Raw genomic sequence first — 23,162 nt, forward strand, 5'->3', positions numbered from 1 at the left:
AATGCTGTAATCATCATAGAATTATGTGGAGAGGAACCTACAGTTTGCTGGGTTCTTTACAGAACAAACAAGGCCTGATTCTGATCTCACACTAACGTAAATCAGGAGTGAAATGGAATTCCTGTTGTAAAACTGATGTAAGATGTGAATCTGACCATGTTACCTGTATACACAATCTAATATATTAGATGTAATGCAAATAACAAGAGAGGAGAGAAGACAATGGTAAAAATGTTATTTGGTTAAGTCTATTGTGTGAATATCTTGCTGGTCTTTTAATATTAAAATTTTGGTGAAGTGGGTATTTGACAGAGTAAAGGCAGCATAAAAATTTATGGAGGGGTTCTCTCGGTTCTAGAGTGACCATCTTGGGGGAAGGGATCATTTGTTATTTTTCATGGACCCCTTTTCTTGATGAGAGTTGCACTTAGGCTGTCCTTTCTGTGAATGTTGTAGGTACTTTAGCCCTACCACTACTGCTGTGGCAGCTCACTAGGGGTACGTCTACACTGCAACGCTATTTCAGGATACCAGAGTATACTTAAATAGCTATCCTGCGTCTTCACAGCAAGCCTGTTGTTTTGGGTGCACTATTCCGATGTCCCTGTAAACCTCATTCTATGAGGAATAAGGGATGTTTCAGAATGGCGCTTATTTCAAAATTTGGAGCTATGTAGACCGTGACAAATGACAAAATAAGCTATTTCGAAATAGCATCAAAATAAGATACACAATTGTGTATCTTATTTCGAGTTACAGTGCTATGTAGAGGCATCCTAGAACTGGGGATTTTGGAAAAGGGACACAGATTTGTAATGGGGTATCCTGAGCTACTCACAGAAAGGTTTTCCTTTTCCTATTTTTAAATCGAGAAATATCATTGCTGTCAAGCCATTGATTCCCAGTTGATGAGGAGACTCCTGATAAAGTGATACAAGGCCTAAAGGTCTTTCTCTCCTGTCTAGGTAGGGCTGTACTGGGCTATGCTGAGAACAGCTGTGTGTTTCAGGAGAACAGGTAGAGTTTCTAATATAGGAAAATACACTTTCAGTATAAATATGTGCTATTTCCTCAGTAGACTTCTAGCCCCCCAATCCTCAGGGGTTTAGGGATGTTAAATGGTTAACAGGATCCAGCATTAATGTGTGGGCAGGGGGGGCTGTTCTAGCAATGAGGCCCACTGCAAGCAGGGCCCTCCTGTAGCTCAGCTGGATTTAGCCCTGGTTGGCAGTGGGTGAGCCTGGGTGTGCCATAGGTGGAGGGGCGGGGGGGGGGGGAGGTTAGCCTGGCTGGAAAGCTGCCCCTGTCGTAGGGGGGATGACTTCAAGCCCTCCACAGCCCCTTTAATGGGTTAACCACTTAAATGTTAATATTTAAGAAGTTAATTAAATGGCGTTTATATTACTAGTGGGGGTAGGGGCTGCAGTTAGCTGTGGCAAAGGAATGAGCAATAGGTGCTCAGCTCCCAATCCTTGTCCAGTGGCAGGGAGTTCCGCGGGCTGCTCGCACAGTCCTGAGGGGGAAGGGAAGGAGCAGGGAGCTTCCGCCCTCTCGGCTCTCCGGCTTCCCTCACGCGCCTCTGTTTGCGTCACGTGGCCGCGGCTCCCTTTTCGCTCCGCAGGGGCCCCGCCCCTCCGCCTTCGGGGGAGCCCGCCCCCCTCTTCCCATTGGCAGGCCGCGTCCTGGTCTGGTCACGTGAGCCTGTCGCGGAGGGCGCGGCCGGACGCCTCGCAGAGCGCTACTGCCGCCCGCGCGCCGGGCCTGAGGAGACTGGGCGCGAGCCCCGCGCAGGTGCGGCACCACTGCGGGGGGGGGGGGGTAGAGAGCGAGGGGCCCCCCGGGATGCGCGGGGGGGGGGGGGTAGGGACCATCCCTCCTCCCCGGGATGTGCGCGGGGGGGGGGGGTAGGGACCATCCCTCCTCCCCGGGATGTGCGCGGGGGGGGGGGGGTAGGGACCATCCCTCCTCCCCGGGATGTGCGCGGGGGGGGGGGGTAGGGACCATCCCTCCTCCCCGGGATGTGCGCGGGGGGGGGGGGGGGTAGGGACCATCCCTCCTCCCCGGGATGTGCGCGGGGGGGGGGGGTAGGGACCATCCCTCCTCCCCGGGATGCGCGGGGGGGGGTAGGGACCATCCCTCCTCCCCGGGATGTGCGCGGGGGGGGGGGGTAGGGACCATCCCTCCTCCCCGGGATGTGCGCGGGGGGGGGGGGTAGGGACCATCCCTCCTCCCCGGGATGTGCGCGGGGGGGGGGGGGTAGGGACCATCCCTCCTCCCCGGGATGTGCGCGGGGGGGGGGGGTAGGGACCATCCCTCCTCCCCGGGATGTGCGCGGGGGGGGGGGGGGTAGGGACCATCCCTCCTCCCCGGGATGTGCGCGGGGGGGGGGGTAGGGACCATCCCTCCTCCCCGGGATGCGCGGGGGGGGGGTAGGGACCATCCCTCCTCCCCGGGATGTGCGCGGGGGGGGGGGGGGGTAGGGACCATCCCTCCTCCCCGGGATGTGCGGGGGGGGGGGGTAGGGACCATCCCTCCTCCCCGGGATGTGCGGGGGGGGGTAGGGACCATCCCTCCTCCCCGGGATGTGCGCGGGGGGGGGGGGGGGTAGGGACCATCCCTCCTCCCCGGGATGTGCGCGGGGGGGGGGGGTAGGGACCATCCCTCCTCCCCGGGATGTGCGCGGGGGGGGGGGGGTAGGGACCATCCCTCCTCCCCGGGATGCGCGGGGGGGGGGGGGGTAGGGACCATCCCTCCTCCCCGGGATGCGCGGCGGGGGGGGGGGTAGGGACCATCCCTCCTCCCCGGGATGCGCGGGGGGGGGGGGGTAGGGACCATCCCCGGGATGTGCGGGGGGGGGGGGGTAGGGACCATCCCTCCTCCCCGGGATGCGCGGGGGGGGGGTAGGGACCATCCCTCCTCCCCGGGATGCGCGGGGGGGGGGGTAGGGACCATCCCTCCTCCCCGGGATGCGCGGGGGGGGGGTAGGGACCATCCCTCCTCCCCGGGATGTGCGCGGGGGAGGGACCATCCCTCCTCCCCGGGATGTGCGCGGGGGGGGGGGGGGGTAGGGACCATCCCTCCTCCCCGGGATGTGCGCGGGGGGGGGGGGTAGGGACCATCCCTCCTCCCCGGGATGCGCGGGGGGGGGGGGGGGTAGGGACCATCCCTCCTCCCCGGGATGCGCGGGGGGGGGGGGGGTAGGGACCATCCCTCCTCCCCGGGATGCGCGGGGGGGGGGGGGGTAGGGACCATCCCTCCTCCCCGGGATGTGCGCGGGGGGGGGGGGGGGGGGTAGGGACCATCCCTCCTCCCCGGGATGTGCGCGGGGGGGGGGGGGTAGGGACCATCCCTCCTCCCCGGGATGTGCGCGGGGGGGGGGGGGGTAGGGACCATCCCTCCTCACCGGGATGTGCGCGGGGGGGGGTAGGGACCATCCCTCCTCCCCGGGATGTGCGCGGGGGGGGGGGGGGGTAGGGACCATCCCTCCTCCCCGGGATGTGCGCGGGGGGGGGGGGTAGGGACCATCCCTCCTCCCCGGGATGTGCGCGGGGGGGGGGGGGGTAGGGACCATCCCTCCTCCCCGGGATGTGCGCGGGGGGGGGGGGGGGTAGGGACCATCCCTCCTCCCCGGGATGTGCGCGGGGGGGGGTAGGGACCATCCCTCCTCCCCGGGATGTGCGGGGGGGGGTAGGGACCATCCCTCCTCCCCGGGATGTGCGCGGGGGGGGGGTAGGGACCATCCCTCCTCCCCGGGATGTGCGGGGGGGGGTAGGGACCATTCCTTCCTGGGATGTGTGTGCCGGGGGGGGGGAACGGAGAGATAGGGACCCCCCGGGATGTGTGGGCGGGGGGACAGAGGGGTAGGGACCATCTCTCCCTGGGGTGTGTGTGGGGGGGGACAGAGAGGGCCCCCCCGGCATGTGTGTGCGGGGAGGGGTAGAGACCCCCAGGATGTGTGGGGGGGTGGAGGAGTAGAGAGATTGGGACTGTCCCCGTCCCGGAAGTGTGTGGGGGGTGGGGGTAGTAGAGGGATAGAGACAGCCTGGGGATTACGGTCCCCCTGGTGTGTGTATATACCTTGAAAGGAAGGATACCGGCTGTGTTTGATGGGTTATGGGTGACTCGGACTTCTCCTACTAAATATATTTGGGTATTCAGGGGCGCGCAGTATACTGGTATACTGATGGTGTGGGTAGGGGCTCAGGGATACACCTTTTTTCTGGTACATGCATATGGATGGAAGGGGACGAAACTGGGATCCCACTGTGCTGTTGGTTCCTGGCATTCGGTCTATGGCTCTTGCCTGTGGATGTACCCATTTCCTGACAAGAGCTCTTGCTTTCTCAGCAGGTCTTTGGGGAGGGCAAAAATGAAGCCTGGAGGTCCGAACCAGTCAACTGATGTACAGATCATGAAGAATCTCAGGTAAACAAGCCTTAGATTGGTTAATCCTAGTTAATTAGTTAAACAAAAGGGGACGGGGGGGAGGGGGAGCCCACCTACCTGCGGAGACCAGACCTGCCACCATGAATAGAGGCTGCTAGCTCTGCTCAGTCCTGGACGACTGGAGCAGCCCCCTGCAGCTCCAGCCCTCATCCGTTAACGCTTAACTGCAACAATTAACCTTTCACATCCCTACTCCAGAACTAACGTGGGGGTTGTGACAAAGTGGGAATTATTTTGGCAATGTTTTTGTGCAGTCTGTGTGCCTCGATTTCACCTACTCTGCATTGCTTTCCTGTGTGGGGCAAAAGAGTTGTTTGCTTTGAGAGTTGACTACGCCCATACAAAATGAGTGAGAACTACATGGCTCAGAGGTGTGAAAAATCCACAGCTCCATGAGAATGCAGTCAAACTCATCTAACCCCCCAGTATAGTCAGACAGCTCTAGGTCAATGGGAGAATTCTCCAGTTGACCTAGCTACCATCACTGGAGAACCTCTCCAGTTGTATATAGTGTCTATATTGAAGTGCTAATGTGGCCCAGCTACAGTGCTTTAAATTTAGACAAACACTGAGGAAGGAAGTCAGAGAACCAGAGCTGAAAATGGATTTGACAACAGCTTGACTGGTAAATGTGGCTTAAACAGAATGAACTGTGCTTTCATAGAATCATAGAACCATAGAGCTGGAAGAGACCTCAGAAGGTCATTAAGTCCAGCCCCTTGCTCTAGACAGGACCAATCCCAATTAAATCAACTCAGCCAGGGATTTGTCAAGCGAGACTTAAACACCACTAGGGATAGAGACTCCACTACTTCCCTAGGTAACCCATTCCAGTGCTTCACCACTCTCCTAGTGAAATAGTTTTTCCTAATATCCAACCTGGACCTCTCCCACCACAACTTGAGACCATTGCTCCTTGTTCTGCCATCTGTCACTACTGAGAACAGCCTTTCTCCATCCTCTTTGGAACCTCCCTTCAGGAAGTTGAAGGCTGCTATCAAATCCCCCCGCCCCCCCCCACTCTTCAATTCTGCAGGCTAAACAGACCCAACTCCCTCAGCCTCTTCTCATAGGTCATATGCTCCAGCCCCCTAATCATTTTGGTTGCCCTCCGCTGGACCCTCTCCAATGCATCCACATCTTTTTCTAGTGGGGGGGCCCAGAACTGGACACAATACTCCAGATGTGTCCTCACCAGAGCTGAATAAAGGGGAATAATCACTTCTCTGGATCTGTTGGCAGTGCTCCTCCTAATGCACCCTAATATTCCATTAGCCTTCTTTACTAATGGGCACACTGTTGACTCATATCCAGCTTCTCATCCACTGTAACCCCCAGGTCCTTTTCTGCAGAACTGCTACTTAGCTGGTTGGTCCCCAGCCTGTAACAATGCTTGGGATTCTTCCGTCCCAAGTGCAGGACTCTGCACTTGTCCTTGTTGAACCTCATCAGCTTTCTTGTGGCCCAATCCTCCAATTGGTCTAAGTCACTCTGGACCCTCTCTCTGCCCTCAAGTGTATCTACCTCTCCCCCTAGCTTAGTGTCATCTGCAAACTTGCTGAGGGTGCAATCCACCCCCTCATCCAGGTCATTAATAAAGATATTGAACAAAACCGGTCCTAGAACCGAACTTTGGGGCACTCCGCTAGAAACCGACCACCATCCTGACATCGAGACGTTGATCACTACCCACTGGGCCAAGCCTTCCAGCCAGCTTTCTATCTATTTTACCATCCATTTATCCAATCCACGTTCCCTTAACTTGCTGGCAAGAATATTGTGGGAGACCATATGAAAAGCCTTGCTAAAGTCAAGGTATATCACATCCACTGACTTTCTCATGTCCACAGAGCCAGTTACCTCATCATAGAAGCTAATCATATTGGTCAGGAACAACTTGCCCTTCGTGAATCCCTGCTGACTATTCCTGATCATTCCAACTGCCTCAAAATGGATTCCTTAAGGATCCCTTCCATGATTTTTCCGGGAACCGAAGTAAGACTGACTGGCCTATAGTTCCCTGGATCATCCTCCTTCCCTTTTTTGAAGATGGGCACTACATTTGCCTTTTTCCAATCATCCGGGATCTCTCCCGATCTCCACGACTTTTCAAAGATAATGGCCAAAGGCTCCTCAATGATATTTGCCAACTCCCTCAGTAGCCTCAGATGCATTAAGTCCGGACCCATGGATTTGTGTACGTTTAGCTTTTCTAAATAGTTCCAGACTTGTTCTTTACACACCAAGGGCTGTCCATCTTCATCCCATCTTGTGTCACTTAGCGCGTTAGTCCGGGGGCCGACCTTGTCCGTGAATACAGAGGCAAAGAAAGCATTGAGTACTTCAGCTTTCTCCACATCTTCTGTCACTAGGTTACCTCCTTCATCCAGTAGGGGCCCCACACCCTCTCTGATCACCTTCGTCTTCTTAACATGCTTGTAGAAACCTTTCTTGTTATCCTTCACATCCTTTGCCAGTGGCAATTCCAATTGCGCTTTTGCCTTCCTGATAACCCCCCGGTATTCTTGAGCTAGACATTTAAACCCCTCTCTGGTCATTTGTCCAAGTTTCCACTTTTTGTAAGCTTCCTTTTTGGGCTTAAGTTCACCAACGATTTCCTTTGTTAACCAGTCTGGTCTCCTACCATGTTTGCCTCACTTGCTATGCATCAGGATGGTTTCTTTGTGTGCCTTCAATAAGGCTTCTTTAAAATACTGCCAGCTGTCCCGGACTCCTTTCCCCTTCATGTTAGCATCCCAGGGGATTCTACCCATCAGGTCTCTGAGGGAGTCAAAATCTGCTTTTCTGAAGTCCAGTGTGTGTATTTTACTACTCTCTTTTCTTCCTTTCGTCAGGATCTTGAAATCTACCATCTCATCATCACTGCTTCCAAGGTTGTCACCCACCTCTACTTCCCCTATTAGTTCCTCTCTGTTTGTGAGCAGAAGATCAAGCTGCGCATGGCCTCTGGTTGGATCCTTCAGTACTTGTACCAAGAAGTTATCCCCAAAATTCTCCAAAAACTTGCTGGATTGCCTGTGTACTGCCGTATTGGTCTCCCAGCAGATGTAAGGGTGATTAAAGTCCCCCACGAGAACCAGGGCCTGCAATCTGGAAGCTTCTCTCATTTGTCTGAAGAAAGCCTCATCTACCTCATCCACCTGATTCGGTGGCCTGTAGTAGACACCAACCACAACATCACTGCTGTTGTTTGCACCTCTAAACTTAACCCACAGATTCTCAACAGGTTTTTCTCCCTCTATATCCTGGAGTTCTGAGCAATCATAGTGCTCAGAACTTTATTTTAACATTTATTTCTTCATTTTTAACTTTAACTTTTATTTCTTCATACTAACCTACGGACTTTGCTATGTTCTAGTCAACTGTTTTGAAAATACTATTTGGGTTGTCACTGCAAATACTAGCTGGGTTGCATTTGTCCTGAAAGAGTATGCACTTGAATCTGTGCACTTCAGTTGTCCCTAATCTGGGAACACTTGTCCTACCGACCTAGTCAGGCAGAGGAGAAAGAGGCTTTGCATGCTATTGCTCCCCCTCAGCTGTGGGAATGGCAGCACAGCAATGCGCTTCCCCTGAGGCTTTTTCCTGACACTCCCATTCCAACAGCAGTGCCTGGGAAGAGTGGGGAGCACAGAGAACAGTGTGCCAGGTAAGTAGTGCACCATGCTCTGCTCCCATAGTGCCCTCCATGGGTTGGCAAATTCTTTAATCTGGCATACCCTGTTTCCCAGGGGTGCCAGGTTGAAGATGTTCAAGCCTTGGTTATATTTGTTGAGCAGAGCACCCAGTGTAAAGCAGGAACCCAGTAGCTCAGTTTAGAAGATAAGTCTGTGTGGTCTACCCTGAAGTTAGAGTGAGATTACTTGGCAGTCTGGCACTCTAAAAGTGGTTTCTCCAAGAGACTGTTCAAAAATTGGGGATTAGTATAGATCTTGTGGATCCATGACAGGGGTCATCTTCATTCTTTCACATGCTATCTTCATCCATTTTCTTGCACTTCATTAGCCCAGCTCTTTTAGGCTTTAGCGGCTGGTATATGTTTGTGTTCTGAAAACCTTTCACATTCATACTAGTTGCTGTTTGAGTGCAGAAAACTGATTAATTGTATGCAGTATCAGCAGCATAACTGAATATTACCAATGGAGCTTAAGTGACGAGGAGTCCTGTGGCACCTTATAGACTAACAGATTTATTGGAGCATAAGCTTTCGTGGGCAAAGACCCACTTCGTCAGATGCATAAGTGGTCTTTGCCCACGAAAGCTTATGCTCCAATAAATCTGTTAGGGTATGTCTACACTACCCCGCTAGTTCGAACTAGCGGGGTAATGTAGGCATACCGCACTTGCAAATGAAGCCCGGGATTTGAATTTCCCGGGCTTCATTTGCATAAGCCGGCCGGCGCCATTTTTAAATGCCGGCTTGTTTGAACCCCGTGCCGCACGGCTACACGCGGCACGGGCTAGATAGTTCGGAATGGCTTGCTAGTTCAAACTATCTGTACACCTCGTTCCACGAGGCGTACAGATAGTTCGGAATGGCTTGCTAGTTCGAACTATCTAGCCCGTGCCGCGTGTAGCCGCGCGGCACGGGGTTCGAATAAGCCGGCCGGCTTATGCAAATGAAGCCCGGGAAATTCAAATCCCGGGCTTCATTTGCAAGTGCGGTATGCCAACATTACCACCCTAGTTCGAACTAGGGTGGTAGTGTAGACATACCCTCAGTCTATCTGATGCCACAGGACTCCTCGTCGCTTTTGCAGATTCAGACTAACACGGCTACCCCTCTGATACTGGAGCTTTGTGGCTTGTCAGAGCAGTAAGAATGAACCCTACAGATGTAATAATATATAGACCTGCTCTTCTCCTTAGAGCAGAGATTAGAAGATCTCATGACCTGCTGAAATCCATGATTGGACCTTTAAAAACAAATAAATGCCCTTGAAAGTTTATATAATGGCTTGTAATTACTGGAGCGTGTGATGGCTGTCCCAGCTCATTAGTAAGGGTTATACTAATTACCAACTTTGCATAGTAACATGGAATAAAGAAGAAAAGCTTATTTTCTAGTTTTAAAAGTTTTGGAACCTGAGTCATTTCAGACAAGGGAATTGAACATTGATTATTTAACAGTTTTTTTCCTAATTAAAAAAATCCCACTTAATGTTTAATGTAGCGAATGATGTCTGCTGTACTTATCTAGATACAGTACAACATACCAGAAACCAAAATTCTTCCCTTCGCTGGCAAATACAAAGGGAAAGAGTTTCAATGAATCTGACTTTATTTTTGCTCCGGGCCAGTGCTTTTAACGTTATATCTTTTGGGGGGGCTGAAGTGTGATGTCACAAGCACTGGACTGTGGACTGGAGAGAGAAGGGAGAACATTTCTGTTTACAAACCACTACGGGTAATTGGCAGTAATAGACAAGAAATACAAACAGTGGACGTAAAATTTAAATTGGGATTTGACTCAGATATTAAGCCCTGTAAAGTTTCTCAGATATGTTCTCTTCCCTCTGAACCAGCGGTTCCCAACCTTTTCCAGATGGGGACCCATTTTGACAATTCAGGAAGACTTGATGACCCAAGGCAGTTCAAAAACAGAGGGAGAAGGGGGGGCAGAGCCACCTGGGGAGCCACTTGGCGACCCTTTTGAAATGTAATGGCAACCCATATTTCCCATAGGTTGGGAAACCCTGAAGCAGTTGAGGCGTTTTAAGGAAGTGCACAATTTCCATTTGCCAGTCTTTTCACAAGAAAAGCTAGGGAACCAGTGTCTGCTTATGTGATCTTTGAGGAAATCCCCTATTAATATACAATTGTAAATAAATATTTTTAAAAAACCCACAATTTGATCTTATTAAGGAGATATAAAGGACATTGTAGTTACTAGAAGTAAATAAAGATAAGGCATCAGTGGCAAAACTTTTCCATAGCCTAAGTGCTTTCTTTGTCTACGGTCGTGAAGCAGGCACTATTCCAGTAAATATATTTCTAACTCAGCTTCTCTTCTGTCAGGCAGTTAACAAGAATGTATAGGCCTGGGGGTTCTTTTAAAAAATAAAGCAAGTTTGGAAATTCATAGAGATTCATAGATTTTTAAGGCTAGAAAGGCCCATTGTGATCATCTGCTCCAGTGGCTTTTAAGCTTTTTTCAGTCACAGATCCCTAAACAATTTGAAATGGAGGCATGGATTCTGTTGGTAATCAGAGACATAATTTGCAGATCCCAGGGTGAAAACAATTGATCTAGTCTGACCTTCTTCGTAACCCAGACCAGATAACTCCCCTGTATTAATTCCTGTTTCAGATTTAACAGTTGTGTTTGAATTAGAGCAGGTCTTTTAGATCAAGAATTCAGTCTTGATTTGATTTCTAGTGTTAGAGAATTTACCATAGTCCCTACCTCACTATTAAAAACTTGCACCTTATTTCCAGTCTGAATTTATCTTCGTCTTCCAGGTATTGGCTTGTTATACCGTTGTCTGTTAGACTGAAGAGCCCTCTATTATCAAATTTCTGTTCCCAGTTAGGTACTGATAGACTGTGAAATCACTCCTGCTCTCTGATAAACTAAAATGTAATTTCTTGAATCTGTTGCTATCTTTTCTAGTCTTTTAATTGTGTTTGTGGCTCATCTTTGAACCCTCTTCAGTTTTTCATCTTCCTTGTGGTCATCAGAATCAGCATCAAATACAGAGGTAATATAACCTCTCTATTCATACTCCCGTTTATACCCCCAATTGTTGCACTGAAAGCTTGTATTCATCTGACTGTCTACCATGACCCCTTAAGTCTTTTTCACAGTCACTGCCTGTCTGGATAGAGATCTCCCATCCTATAAATATGGCCTACGTTCTTCGATCTATATAGGGATGAATTAGTATAGTCGATTAACTGGTTAACTGATCAAAGTTCATAGGTTAATGCTATAGACTACACGCATTTGCGTCTCCCCCTCCCTGCCAGTACATTTTTTAACATGCTGGCCAGCAGCCTGGCTCAGTCCTGGCGTTCGATGGGTACAAGACCTACTCCTGCTGCAGCTCTGGATTTATAGTGTATTAGGAACTGTACAGGCAGGTGGGCGGGCAGCCTGGCTCAGTCTTGACTCATGCTAGGTCCAGGACCTACCCCCATTTTAGCTCTGCATTTCAAGTGTATTAAGAGCCAGGTGGGCAGGCAGCCCAGCTCAGTTCTGGCTCATGCTGGGTCTCGGAACTCAGCCCTCTCCTAGACATAGGCTGCTGCCTCTTTCTCAGACAGGCAGCTGGTCCGCAAGGGGAGCTGGTTTTTAAACTGGCTCCTGTCGCGGACCAGGTCCCCCCCCCCGGCATCCCGTGCTGCTGCCTCTGATACAGTGGGTGCTGGCCCTGCCCCCAGGGACTATAGAATAGTCGACTAACTGAGAAGAATTCATGAGGTTACTCAACTATTTAATTAACTGATATGTAACATCCCTAGTTGTAGAAGCATAATCTTACATTTAATAATATTAAAATGGACATTGCTTGCCTTCATTTAACTTGTCAAGGGATGCAGATTGCTCTGTATCAGTAACCTGTTCTTTTCATTATCACTTCATGTCATCTGCACATTTTATCAGTAATTATTTTGCTTTTTCCAAGTCATTGGTAGAAGTGTTAATTAGGGCTAAGGATCAGTCCCTGCAAGACCCCACTAGAAATACATCAGCTGCTTGCTGATTCCCTGTCCATAATTACGTTCTAAGACCTGTCAACTATGTAGTTCTTAATGCATGCCATGATGACTGTGGATTGTTCTAGGGATGTAAGTGACTAGCTTTCTGGGTAGATGAGTAGTGACTCGACTAGTCGCTTCCCACTTCCCCCCTTGCTGCCTCTATCAGAGAGAAGCAGCATGCGGGGGAGAGCGGAAGCCATCTTTAAAACTTGGTTTCTCCTCAGCATTGTCTCCGGGAGGGCAGGGGAGACAGAGGTGTAGCTGATTCCTGTCTCTCATCTGGTCCCCCACTGCGCCTCTGCCTTTTAAATGTATTAAGAGGTTGGCAGTTCTTAATACATTTAAAAGGCAGAGCCACAGCAGGATTAGTTCCTGGACTGGGAGCTAACCCTACTGCAGCTCTGCAGTTCTCCCCTTATCGACTAATGGAGTAGTCGAATGAAATTCCATTTTCTATTCAATTAGATGATTAAACCCAATTTAAGATTCCTAGATTACTCTAGTTTATTAATCAAGATGCGCAGTCCCAAGTAAATGCATTACAGAAGTCTAAATATATATTGCAGCAACTTTATTATCTTTACCAACCAAACTTGTAATCTCATCAAAATGATACCAAGTAGTTTCATTAAACCTACTTCCCATAAATCATATTGATTTATGTTAATTACATTATCCATCTTTATTTCTTTTATAACCAAATCTCATATTGCCCTCCCTTTTTTTTTCGCCTGGGTGTGATGTCAAGGTGCCAGTGCTGTAATTACTCAGATCCTCTCGTTTTCCCTTTTTAAATATTGGCACAACATTATCTTTCTTACAGTCTTCTGGAACATATAGTAAATCAGTATTCTGCAGAAAGCATGCTTGGGAAGAGCTAATTCTTGGGGAATGCTCTCCACCCTGCCACTTGATCCAAATGTCTAGAACAGGGATGGGCAAAAGGGCCTCCGTGGGCCGGATCTGGCCTGCCAAGGGGGTTGATCCGACCCGCAGAGGCCCTGCCGCTCCCCCGCCCCCAGGAAATTAGAGCCTGTTGGCGGGGGAGTGTGCAAAGCTTCCTCCTGCCTTGTCAGGAGCATGCAGCACTTTGAAGCGCTATGTGCTGCTTGTGGGGCAGGAGGGGATGTCATGCGCTCCTCTGCCCCCAAGCCTTGATTGGCCTGGGGGCGGGGGAATGTATGAAGCCTCTTCCTGCCCTGCCAGGGGCATAGGTTCCGAGTGGGAAGAGGGCAGCAAAGGCCCTCTACCACCCCCAGATCAATAATGGTCTGGGGATGGGGAAGCCCAGAAGCATCCTGGCCCCGCCCCTTCAGGTTTAGGCCCCTCTCCTTCCGATGCAGCTCGGGGCCATTCTAAAAATTTTGAAGAAATTATTGCCCATCCCTGATCTAGAATATGGTTCTTTTGGCTTGAACAGTGTTCTGACAGGTCACTAGATGCTTGGCTCACTATTGTCATGAGACGGTAGAAATACAGTATACCTTGAGTAGTTTGTTTATTTTGCAAGACAATTTACTTGTGCTGTCAGGTGAAGATCTTATGCCTACTTACTATGATTGTTGAGGATCAGTCAGTACTGCTAGAGATTTCTAAAGTGCTAAGCTTTTAGAGAGGATTATACTCAGCCCATTGCCATTGGTACTGAGGTTTTATGCCTTTTGCATTCCATTTCTACAGCTATACATTCACTATTCTGACATTTGTCTTACATCTGCAGGGCATGAGAATGCTTTGGTTTTACAACAAGTTTTCTCATTTTTTGGTGTAGATCCTCAGAGTGTCAGCTCTTCCAGAGGGCCAGCTAGAACTAGATAAACTAATGGAGGTTAGGCCCATCAATACTTATTAGCCAGATGGATAGGAATGATGTCCCTGGCCTCTGTTTGTCAGGGGCTGGAAAAGGATGACAGGAGTGGGATCGCTTGATGATTCCCTGGTGTATTTGCTCCCTTTGGGGCACCTGGCCTTGGCCACTGTAAAATGACAGGACACTGGGCTGGATGGGCCTTTGGTCTGACCTCGTCCAGCTGTTTTTATGTTCCCCTCCCATGTCTGTCTTCTCTTGACTAGCAACATCATGGAATTCCGTTTTCCTCAATATTTGCTGATAATTTCACATTGAGCTTTTGTATTCAGTAAGTTTTCTGGCTTTTTTATCTTCACTGCCATCTGGCTTTCCTCCTAAATGCTAATTTGGAGACACTTCTCTGGGCTGGATCGATGGGCAACAATTGATTCAGTGGGGTTCGATCGCTCTCCCGTTGGCTCCCGTACCTCATCTCATCAAGAAGTGCTGCAGAAACTCCGTGGTAGATAGAACTAATTACATCAACTTCAGCTACACTGTTCACTGAGCTGAAGTTGCATAACTTTCTTAGATCTATATTTACTCCTACCACCATAGTGCAGACGATCACTTAGGTGATCCGTTTCTCTGATACTAGGTGATCTGTAGTATATATGAAAGGCCTATCACTTACTGTGATATCAGCTTATTATACTGTTAATTTTGACTAACTTCAGTATTACATTTCAAAGAGACGCTTTCAGTGAGGAAAGATATTCCGGTGGTTAGGGCACTACCCTGAGAATAAGGAGATCCAGGTTCAACTCTCTGCCTTTTCCTAAGACTTCCTGGGTGACCTTGGGGCATGTACCTTAGGGTATGTCTACACTTGCACCCTCTTTCAAGAGACGGATGCAAATGAAGACATTTGAAATTGCAAATGAAGCCGGGATTTAAATATCCCGCACTTAATTTGCATATTTGTGTTACGGTGCTATTTCAAAATAGTGCTATTTCGAAATAACAGACACTGTTAAGACATGGTTATTTTGAGAGAAAACCCTTCTCTCAAAATAACCCTTATTCCTTGTACAATGAGGTTTACCAGTTATTTTGAGAGAAGGGTTTTCTCTCAAAATAACTGCGTCTTAACAGTGTCTGTTATTTAGAAATAGCGCCAAAACATGAATATGCAAATGAAGTGCAGGATATTTAAATCCCAGCTTCGTTTGCCATTTCGAATGTCTTCATTTGCATCTCTCTCTCGAAAGAGGGTGCAAGTGTAGACATACCCTTAGTCTGTGCTCCATCTGGAAAATGGGTTAAAATATAGTAGAATCTCAGAATTACAAACACCAGTCACCTGCACACCTTACTCAGAACTGGAAGTACTCAATCAGGCAGCGGCAGAGACTAAAAGTGAAGGGGAAGGGAGCATAGCGCTGTACTAAATTTAAAAAAGGGAGGGAGCAGCATTTCTGTTCTGCACAGTAAAGTTTCAAAGCTGTATTAATCATAGAATATTAGGCCTGGAAGGGTCCCTGAGAGGTCATAGAGGCCAGTCCCCTGCCCTCATGGCAGGACCAAATACTGACTAGACCATCCCTGATAGACATTTATCTCACCTACTCTTAAATGTCTCCAAAGATGGGGATTCCACAACCTCCCTGGGCAATTTATTCCAGTGTTTGACCACCCTGACAGTTAGGAACTTTTTCCTAATGTCCAACCTAAACCTCCCTTGCTGCAGTTTAAGCCCATTGCTTCTTGTTCTATCCTCAGAGACCAAGATGAAGAAGTTTTCTCCCTCCTCCTTATGACACCCTTTTAGATACCTGAAAACTGCTATCATGTCCCCCCTCAATCTTCTCTTTTCTAAACTAAACAAACCCAATTATTTCAGCCTTCCCTCATAGGTCATGTTCTCTAGACCTTTAATCATTCTTGTTGCTCTTCTCTGGACCCTCTCCAATTTCTCCACAATCTTCTTGAAATGCTGTGCCCAGAACGGGACACAGTACTCCAACTGAGGCCTAACCAGCGCAGAGTAGAGCGGAAGAATGACTTCTCGTGTCTTGCTCACAACACACGTGTTAATGCATCCCAGAATCACATTTGCTTTTTACGCAACAGCATCACACTGCTGACTCATATTCAGCTTGTGGTCCTCTATAACCCCTAGATCCCTTTCTGCCGTACTCCTTCCTAGACAGTCGCTTCCCATTCTGTATGTGTGAAACTGATTGTTCCTTCCTAAGTGGAGCACTTTGCATTTGTCTTTGTTAAACTTCATCCTGTTTCCCTCAGACCATTTCTCCAATTTGTCCAGATCATTTTGAATTATGACCCTATCCTTCAGATTAGTTGCAACCCCTCCCAGCTTGGTATCATCTGCAAACTTAATAAGTGTACTTTCTATGCCAATATCTAAATCGTTGATTAAGATATTGAAGAGAACCAGTCCCAAAACAGACCCCTCGGAATCCTACTTGTTATACCTTCCAGCAGGATTGTGAACCATTAATAACTACTCTCTGAGTACGGTTATCCAGCCAGTTATGCACCCACCTGATAGTAGCCCCATCTAAGTTGTATTTGCCTAGTTTATTGATAAGAATATCATGGGAGACCGTATCAAACGCCTTGCTAAAGTCTAGGTATATCACATCCACCGCTTCTCCCTTATCCACAAGACTTGTTAGCTTTTTTTGATAGGATATCATATTGGTTTGACATGATTTGTTCTTTACAAATCCATGCTGGCTGTTCCCTATCACCTTGCCACCTTCCAAGTGTTTACAGATGATTTCCTTAATTACCTGCTTCATTATCTTCCCTGGCACAGAAGTTAAACTAACTGGTCTGTAGTTTCCTGGGTTGTTCTTATTTCCCTTTTTATAAATGGGCACTATATTTGCCCTTTTCCAGTCTTCTGGAATCTCTCCTGTTTCCCATAGTTTTCCAAAGATAATAGCTAGAGGCTCAGATGCATCCTAGAATACTCAAGGAACTGGTAGAGGAGGTATTTCATCAGGCCCTGGTGACTTGCAGGCATCTAACTTCTCTTTTTTTATTTTATCTTCTAAACCTACCCTCTTCCCATTAGCATTCACTGTTAGGCATTCCTTCACACTTCTCGGTGAAGACCAAAACAAAGAAGTCATTAAGCATCTCTGCCATTTCCAAGTTTCCTGTTACTGTTTCTCCCTCCTCACTGACCAGTGGGCCTACTCTGTCCTTGGTCTTCCTCTTGCTTCTAATGTATTTATAAAAAGTCTTCTTGTTTCCCTTTATTCCTGTAGCTAATTTGAGCTCATTTTGTGCCTTTGCCTTTCTAATCTTGCCCCTGCATTCCTGTGTTGTTTGCCTATATTCATCCTTTGTAATTTGTCCTACTTTCCATTTTTTATAGGACTCCTTTTTTATTTTTGTATTAAGTTAATGTTCAGTTATAAACTTCTGAAAGAACAACCATAAAGTTTAGTTCAGATTTATGAACATTTCAGAGTTATGAACAACCTCCAATTCTGAGGTTCTACTTTACTTTGCAGAGCTGTCGTGAGGATAGTTACATTAAAGATTGTCAGTTACTCAGATACTTCCATATGGGAAGCTGTGTGAGAACCCAAGGTAGATGGAAATTAGCCGCTGAGCATTTTGAAATCCATCTGCAACATAGTAATGTTGAAAAAAAGTCTTAGATACAGTTTGTAAAGTTATGTGGCAGGGCTGTGCTTTTGGAACCCCTCATCTAAAGCTCTTGGATCCTTATGGCTTTTTGTGCTGTGTTCAGGTAGAATTGAGGAGTGCACATGCCTGGAAGTCGGGGATTACATTTCTTCTAACTGCAGATTGATTCAAATCACATGCTTCCATCAGCAATAAATTCTCTTAAACCTCACATTCTTAACAGAGTTAAATCTGTTGGGAAGAAATAGTTTAGTGTATGAGTTGGGGCAGGACTTATATCAGCTTTTATGAGCAGCAGCAGTGTGTGACCAATCTGAATGCTGTATTTCTTTCAGCTTTTCTACACCCACCTATATGTTTTTACCTTGGAATAATGCTGAATTTCACATGAGTTAAAATTTGAGCTGAAGAACCCTGAGAGTGTGCCACTGAGGGTTTTCTGGTATTCAGGATTTAAAGGGTAATGTGGCTGATGCTTTGCAGTGTAGTTGTGTTGCTCTTTTGCCTCGATGGCATCCTTGAATAGTGAAGATGTGCTTCAGGATTCGTCATCCCTCTCCCTGTTTGACTTAGAAAGCCTGCACCCTTTCCGTAGCCGCTCTGCAAGTTTGAGCAGTACAGGGTCCAGTGGTCGCTTACAGCTCCGACAGCGAGTGGCACAGCTCATGGCTTGTGTGGAAGACATCAGCTCAGACGATGAGATGCATGAGGAAGTCTCTCGCACTCTTGATGAGGCTATCCTGATCTGGGGAAAAAAGCTGAAGGACAAGTGCCAAGAATTCAGGTTTCATTCTCTGATTGGCGAGTTGTTATATTTTTGTAGAGCTAGTCAATAGCTTTTATGATGTTCAATTTTGTCATTATTTGTATTTTTTTTTTCACGTATGGGACTTAAGCAGCGGAAAAGTGGATCTTCCCGTGTTCACGTGTTTAAATTTCAGTTTTGTCTTATTGTTTTATATGTAGACTCCACGTGGTAACATGGAATGTGGGCACAGCTTCTCCTCCTCCTGATGTCACTGTCTTACTTCAGCTCAATTCACAGGGCTCAAGTGTGGATATGTATGTTATCGGGTAGGTATGTGATAAAGGATGCTCTGGTCAGTTTTCTACGTGTTACCTGCCAAAATGTTGTTTTTCCATAACTTGCCCAATTCTTTTGAACAGCCATAGCTCCTGTGACGATTGTGAAAGGTGATGAATTGGATTGTAGCATAAGGCTGGAGACTAGTGTCTGTGGATAGAGATAAGGAACATTTTGTGATGAACTGTCTGCTTGATTCCCCAACTCCCATCTTTTTATGTAGCAGAGCTACAGGCCTTATGTGCCTTGATACATGTTCACTTACTCAAATACCTACAAGTTTTAAACATTCTTCTCTTGCTGGCAGTTGTTGACAGCACTGTGTAGTGCAGAGTTTTTAAAGAAGCCAATGAGAGCCAAGTATTTTCAGAGATTCTCCCTTGTATCAGCCAAGGTGTTTCTGTCCTTGCAACAGTCACCTCATGGCAGAGCCTGTTGGGGTTCTTTTCTGCCAAATCACCCTGTACTCAACCTCATTCTGTCTCTTTCCTTTAGCTCAATTGCAGCACCACCTTGTAATGGTATCACTTGTCACTCCATCTTTGTTAACCCTTTTTTTTTTTTTTGTTCAGTCTACAGGAGGTGAACTCCAGGATCATAAATTTCCTTTCTGACTTGGCATTTGATGATCCATGGAGCATGTTCTTCATGACTGTACTCTCTCCTTTGGGTTATGTTAAGGTAACTTTTCAATTCTGTAAATAGCACCTTTTCTCCATTATTTTTCTCTCCAAACTCTGATTATTTTGGGTAACAAGTGCATACTTTGGCAGTTGGTACTGAGTATTTTTGCACAGATACTGATAGTTCTCTCTATATGCACATTTGTCCGTTAGACTTGTAGCCTGCTGGCTTGTTGGCACAGGCACTTTCTAAAGTATTCCTCCCTAACATTGGCAGTCACAGTTTGCGCAATAACGTTTGGATCTGTGGCGTTTCAGTGCTAGTTTTGAAGAGCTGGGAATAATGGCATTTTTTGCAGCTCTAGTACTGAACAATACATTTTCTATCTTTAGGTACTTGTATGGTTCTCATTACCATAGTGTCAGTGCCATAGAACCCATGCCATGAACATCCCCAGTAGTATTGTTTATGCGCCAAAGAGTGTAAATTCCTAAAGGAACAGAGTAGTGAAGAAGTTTATCTCCAGTTTTGCTGTCCATGAGTGGATTTAATTAAACTGTTGTATTCGAGCCCACAGTAGGACTATTTTACTTTTGTCTCTGGAATATTTCTTTCCTCTGTGCATCACTTGGGATCTATAGTATTGTTGCTAATAATATAATCTACTGAGGCAACTGCTTTCATTACAGCCATCTCAAGGAATGACATTGATTTTGATAGTGCTTGGTAAGATTTTTGTTATTTGTAAAATGAGTGGAAATAAACTGTTTAAATATGAAGGAATAAATTCAGCTAATTTCAGAAGAGTTTTTCTTACTAATGTTCTGAGGAAGTGTCTAGAATTTCATAAAGAAACCTTGGTTAGGTAGCTACTTGTAGTCAATGAATTAAGTGAAAGTAAAATGTGGTCAGGCACGTTCTGAAGAGATAATATATTAGCCACTTATGCACCATATTTAATTTAAAATATTTTTACCATTTATTGAAGATCTAAACTTGGTATTCTTATATATTTACTGTTAAGTGCAGCTCCTCCTGTGTTCTGAGTGTTAGTTTCTTATGTTACTAGTGAAGCTCAGTGGCGCTGGTGTGAGATGGGTGTGTTACATCACTATACTGAGGACCAGTGCTCATGAGGTCAAGTCAGGGGGTATGTGGCCTATTCTCAGAAGTTGATGAGAAGGTGATAAACTTTGTCCAACTTGATGTAGGGAATATGAGACCTTAGGTGTGGCATTCTCCAACTAATGGCCCTGGGGAGCAAGCTCCAGTATTTGAGGTATCCCAAATACTCCCTGTAACCTGGATTTGACCTTTTTTCCTCTTTTGCAGCTCTCATCCATTCGAATGCAAGGACTCCTTCTGCTGGTCTTTGTGAAGCATGCTCATATCCCCTTTATACGGGACATTCATACTAACTACATGCGCACAGGCCTTTATGGATATTGGGTAAAGGAGATACCTAAGAGCTGATGGCATGTTTTACTGCATGACTACATGATGTGTATTTCTCGGGGAGCTTTATGGTCTGTTTGGCAATAAATATACTGCTGCAGGGATGGGCAACCAAGAATGTTGGGTGGGCAGCGGGTGTGGCCCTCCTTCACCTCAGTGGGCCACAGCAACCTGTGGCCCACTGGGGTTCCACCTGCAGCCCTGTGCCCCCCCCCATTCTATCGCTCTGCTCCCCTGCGCCCATTGCGCCTTGGGGCATTGGAATCCCACACTTACCTGCTCCTCCCCTCACAGAACTTCTGGAGCGTTGAAATCATCTGATTTGAGCTTCATTCCCGCTCCTCCCCCGCCCTCCCAGAGCTGGAATGCCAAGAACTTCGGTGTGACAGCTCTAGGGGGGAGCAGAGACGGAGCACGAATCAGGCGATTTGCATGCTCTGAAAGTGCTGAGAGGGAGGGGGAGGAATAGGATGGGCAGGGCTCTGGTGCTCCAGTGCACAAGAGGCACATGGGGGAGGGAGGTTGCCAGGGGGTCTGCAGGCAACAGGTGGAACCACAGAGGACTGCATGTGGCCCACAGGCTGCAGAATGGTCACCACTGTACTAGCCAGTTTGAAACTAGTCATGGAAGTCAGGAGAGATTCCAGAAGAAGAAAAAAAAAAGGCAAATCTAGTGCCCATCTATAAAAGGGGAAATAAGAACTACCCAGGAAACTACAGACCAGTCAGTTTAACTTCTGTGCCAGGGAAGAGAATGGAGCAAATAAGGAAATCATCTGCAAACACCTGGAAGATAATAAGGTGATAGGTAACAGCCCACATGCATTTGTAAAGAACAAATCATGTTAAACCAACCTGAAAGCTTCCTTTGATAGGATAACAAGTCTTGTGGATAAGGGAGAAGCGGTGGATGTGGTATACCTAGACAGTAGTAAGGCATTTGATACAGTCTCGCGTGGCATTCTTAGCAATAAACTAGGGAAATACAACCTAGATGGGGCTACTATACAGTGGGTGCATAACTGACTGGATAACCATTCTCAGAGAGTAGTTATTAATGGTTCACAGTCATGCTGGAAAGGCATAACGATTGCGGTTCCGCAGAGGTCTGGTTTGGGACCGATTCTGTTCAATATCTTCATCAGCGATTTAGATGATGGCATAGAGAGTACGCTCATTAAATCTGCAAATTATACCAAGCTGGGAGGGGTTGCATGTGCTTTGGAGGATAGAGGTCGTAATTCAAAATGATCTGAATAATCTAGAGAAATGGTCGGAGGTAAAGAAAATGAAGTTTAATAAGGACAAATTCAAAGAACTCTACTTAGGAAGGAACAATCAGTTTCACACACAGAGAATGGGAAGCAACTGTCTAGGAAGGAGTACTGCAGAAAGAGATCTATGGGTCATAGTGGACCATACGCTAAATATGAGTCACTGTGATACTGTCGCAAAAAAAGCAAGTATGATTCTGGAATGCAAGAGGAGTTTTGAGAGAGACACAAGAAGTCATTCTTCTGCTCTACTCTGCGCTGATTAGGCCTCAGTTGGAGTATTGTGTCCAGTTCTGGGCCCCACATTTCAAGAAAGATGTGGAGAAATTGGAGAAGGTCCAGGAAAGAGCAACAGAAATGATTAAAAGTCTAAAGAACATGAGCTATGAGGGAAGACTGAAAGAATTGGGCTTGTTTAGTTTAGAAGAGAGAAGATTGAGGGGGGACATGATAGCTGTTTTCAAGTATCTAAAAGAGTGTTATAAGGAGGAGGGAGAAAAATTGTTGTTCTTGGCCTCTGATGATAGGACAAGAAGCAATGGGCTTAAACTGTAGCAAGAGAGGTTTAGGTTGGGCATTAGGAAAAACTTCCTAACTGTCAGGGTGGTTAAGCACTGGAATAAATTGCCTAAGGGGTTGTGGAATCTCCATCACTGGAGATAGTTAAGAGCAGGTTAGACAGACACCTGTCAGTGATGATCTAGATCAGTGTTTCTCAAACTGTGCTCCGTGGAGCCCCAGGGCTCCACAAGACATCTCCAGGGGCTCTGCGAGGCTGACAAACTGGAGACATCGATAGGTACAGCACATACAATCAGTGGACCGCTGGGGCTCCGCATACATTTTTACGCATGGAAAGGGCTCTGGAGCCCAAAAAGTTTGAGAACTGCTGTTCATAGAACCATAGAGCTGGAAGAGATCTCAGAAGGTCATCAAGTCCAGGCCCCTGCCCTAGGCAGGACCAATCCTAACTAAATCAACCCAGCCAGGGCTTTGTCAAGCTGAGACTTAAAAATCTCTAGGGATGGAGACTCCACTGCTTCCCTAGGTAACCCATTCCAGTGCTTCACCACTC

The 23,162-nt window shown here is 47.3% G+C and overlaps 1 protein-coding gene across 6 annotated transcripts in view; it reads left to right on the forward strand.

The window, feature by feature from the left end:
- Positions 1-85: 85 nt before the first annotated feature.
- INPP5K (inositol polyphosphate-5-phosphatase K) overlaps positions 86-23,162 on the forward strand; it is a 43,274-nt gene continuing 20,197 nt past the window's right edge. Inside the window, exons 1-5 of one of the 6 annotated variants that reach the window (XM_075904497.1) lie at positions 86-1,017; positions 4,348-4,425; positions 18,617-18,724; positions 19,307-19,415; positions 20,691-20,807. In XM_075904497.1, coding sequence (XP_075760612.1) covers positions 4,370-4,425; positions 18,617-18,724; positions 19,307-19,415; positions 20,691-20,807 — 390 coding nt within the window. In that variant the 5' untranslated portion in view covers positions 86-1,017; positions 4,348-4,369. Of the gene's footprint in view, positions 1,018-1,287; positions 1,792-4,347; positions 4,426-17,408; positions 18,435-18,616; positions 18,729-19,306; positions 19,416-20,690; positions 20,808-23,162 lie in introns of those variants that run through there. The other 5 variants (XM_075904495.1, XM_075904496.1, XM_075904494.1 and 2 more) reach the window with 5 other exon arrangements.

The sequence above is a fragment of the Pelodiscus sinensis genome, chromosome 21, assembly GCF_049634645.1.
Source record: "Pelodiscus sinensis isolate JC-2024 chromosome 21, ASM4963464v1, whole genome shotgun sequence".
In the NCBI taxonomy this organism is placed as follows: Eukaryota; Metazoa; Chordata; order Testudines; family Trionychidae; genus Pelodiscus; species Pelodiscus sinensis.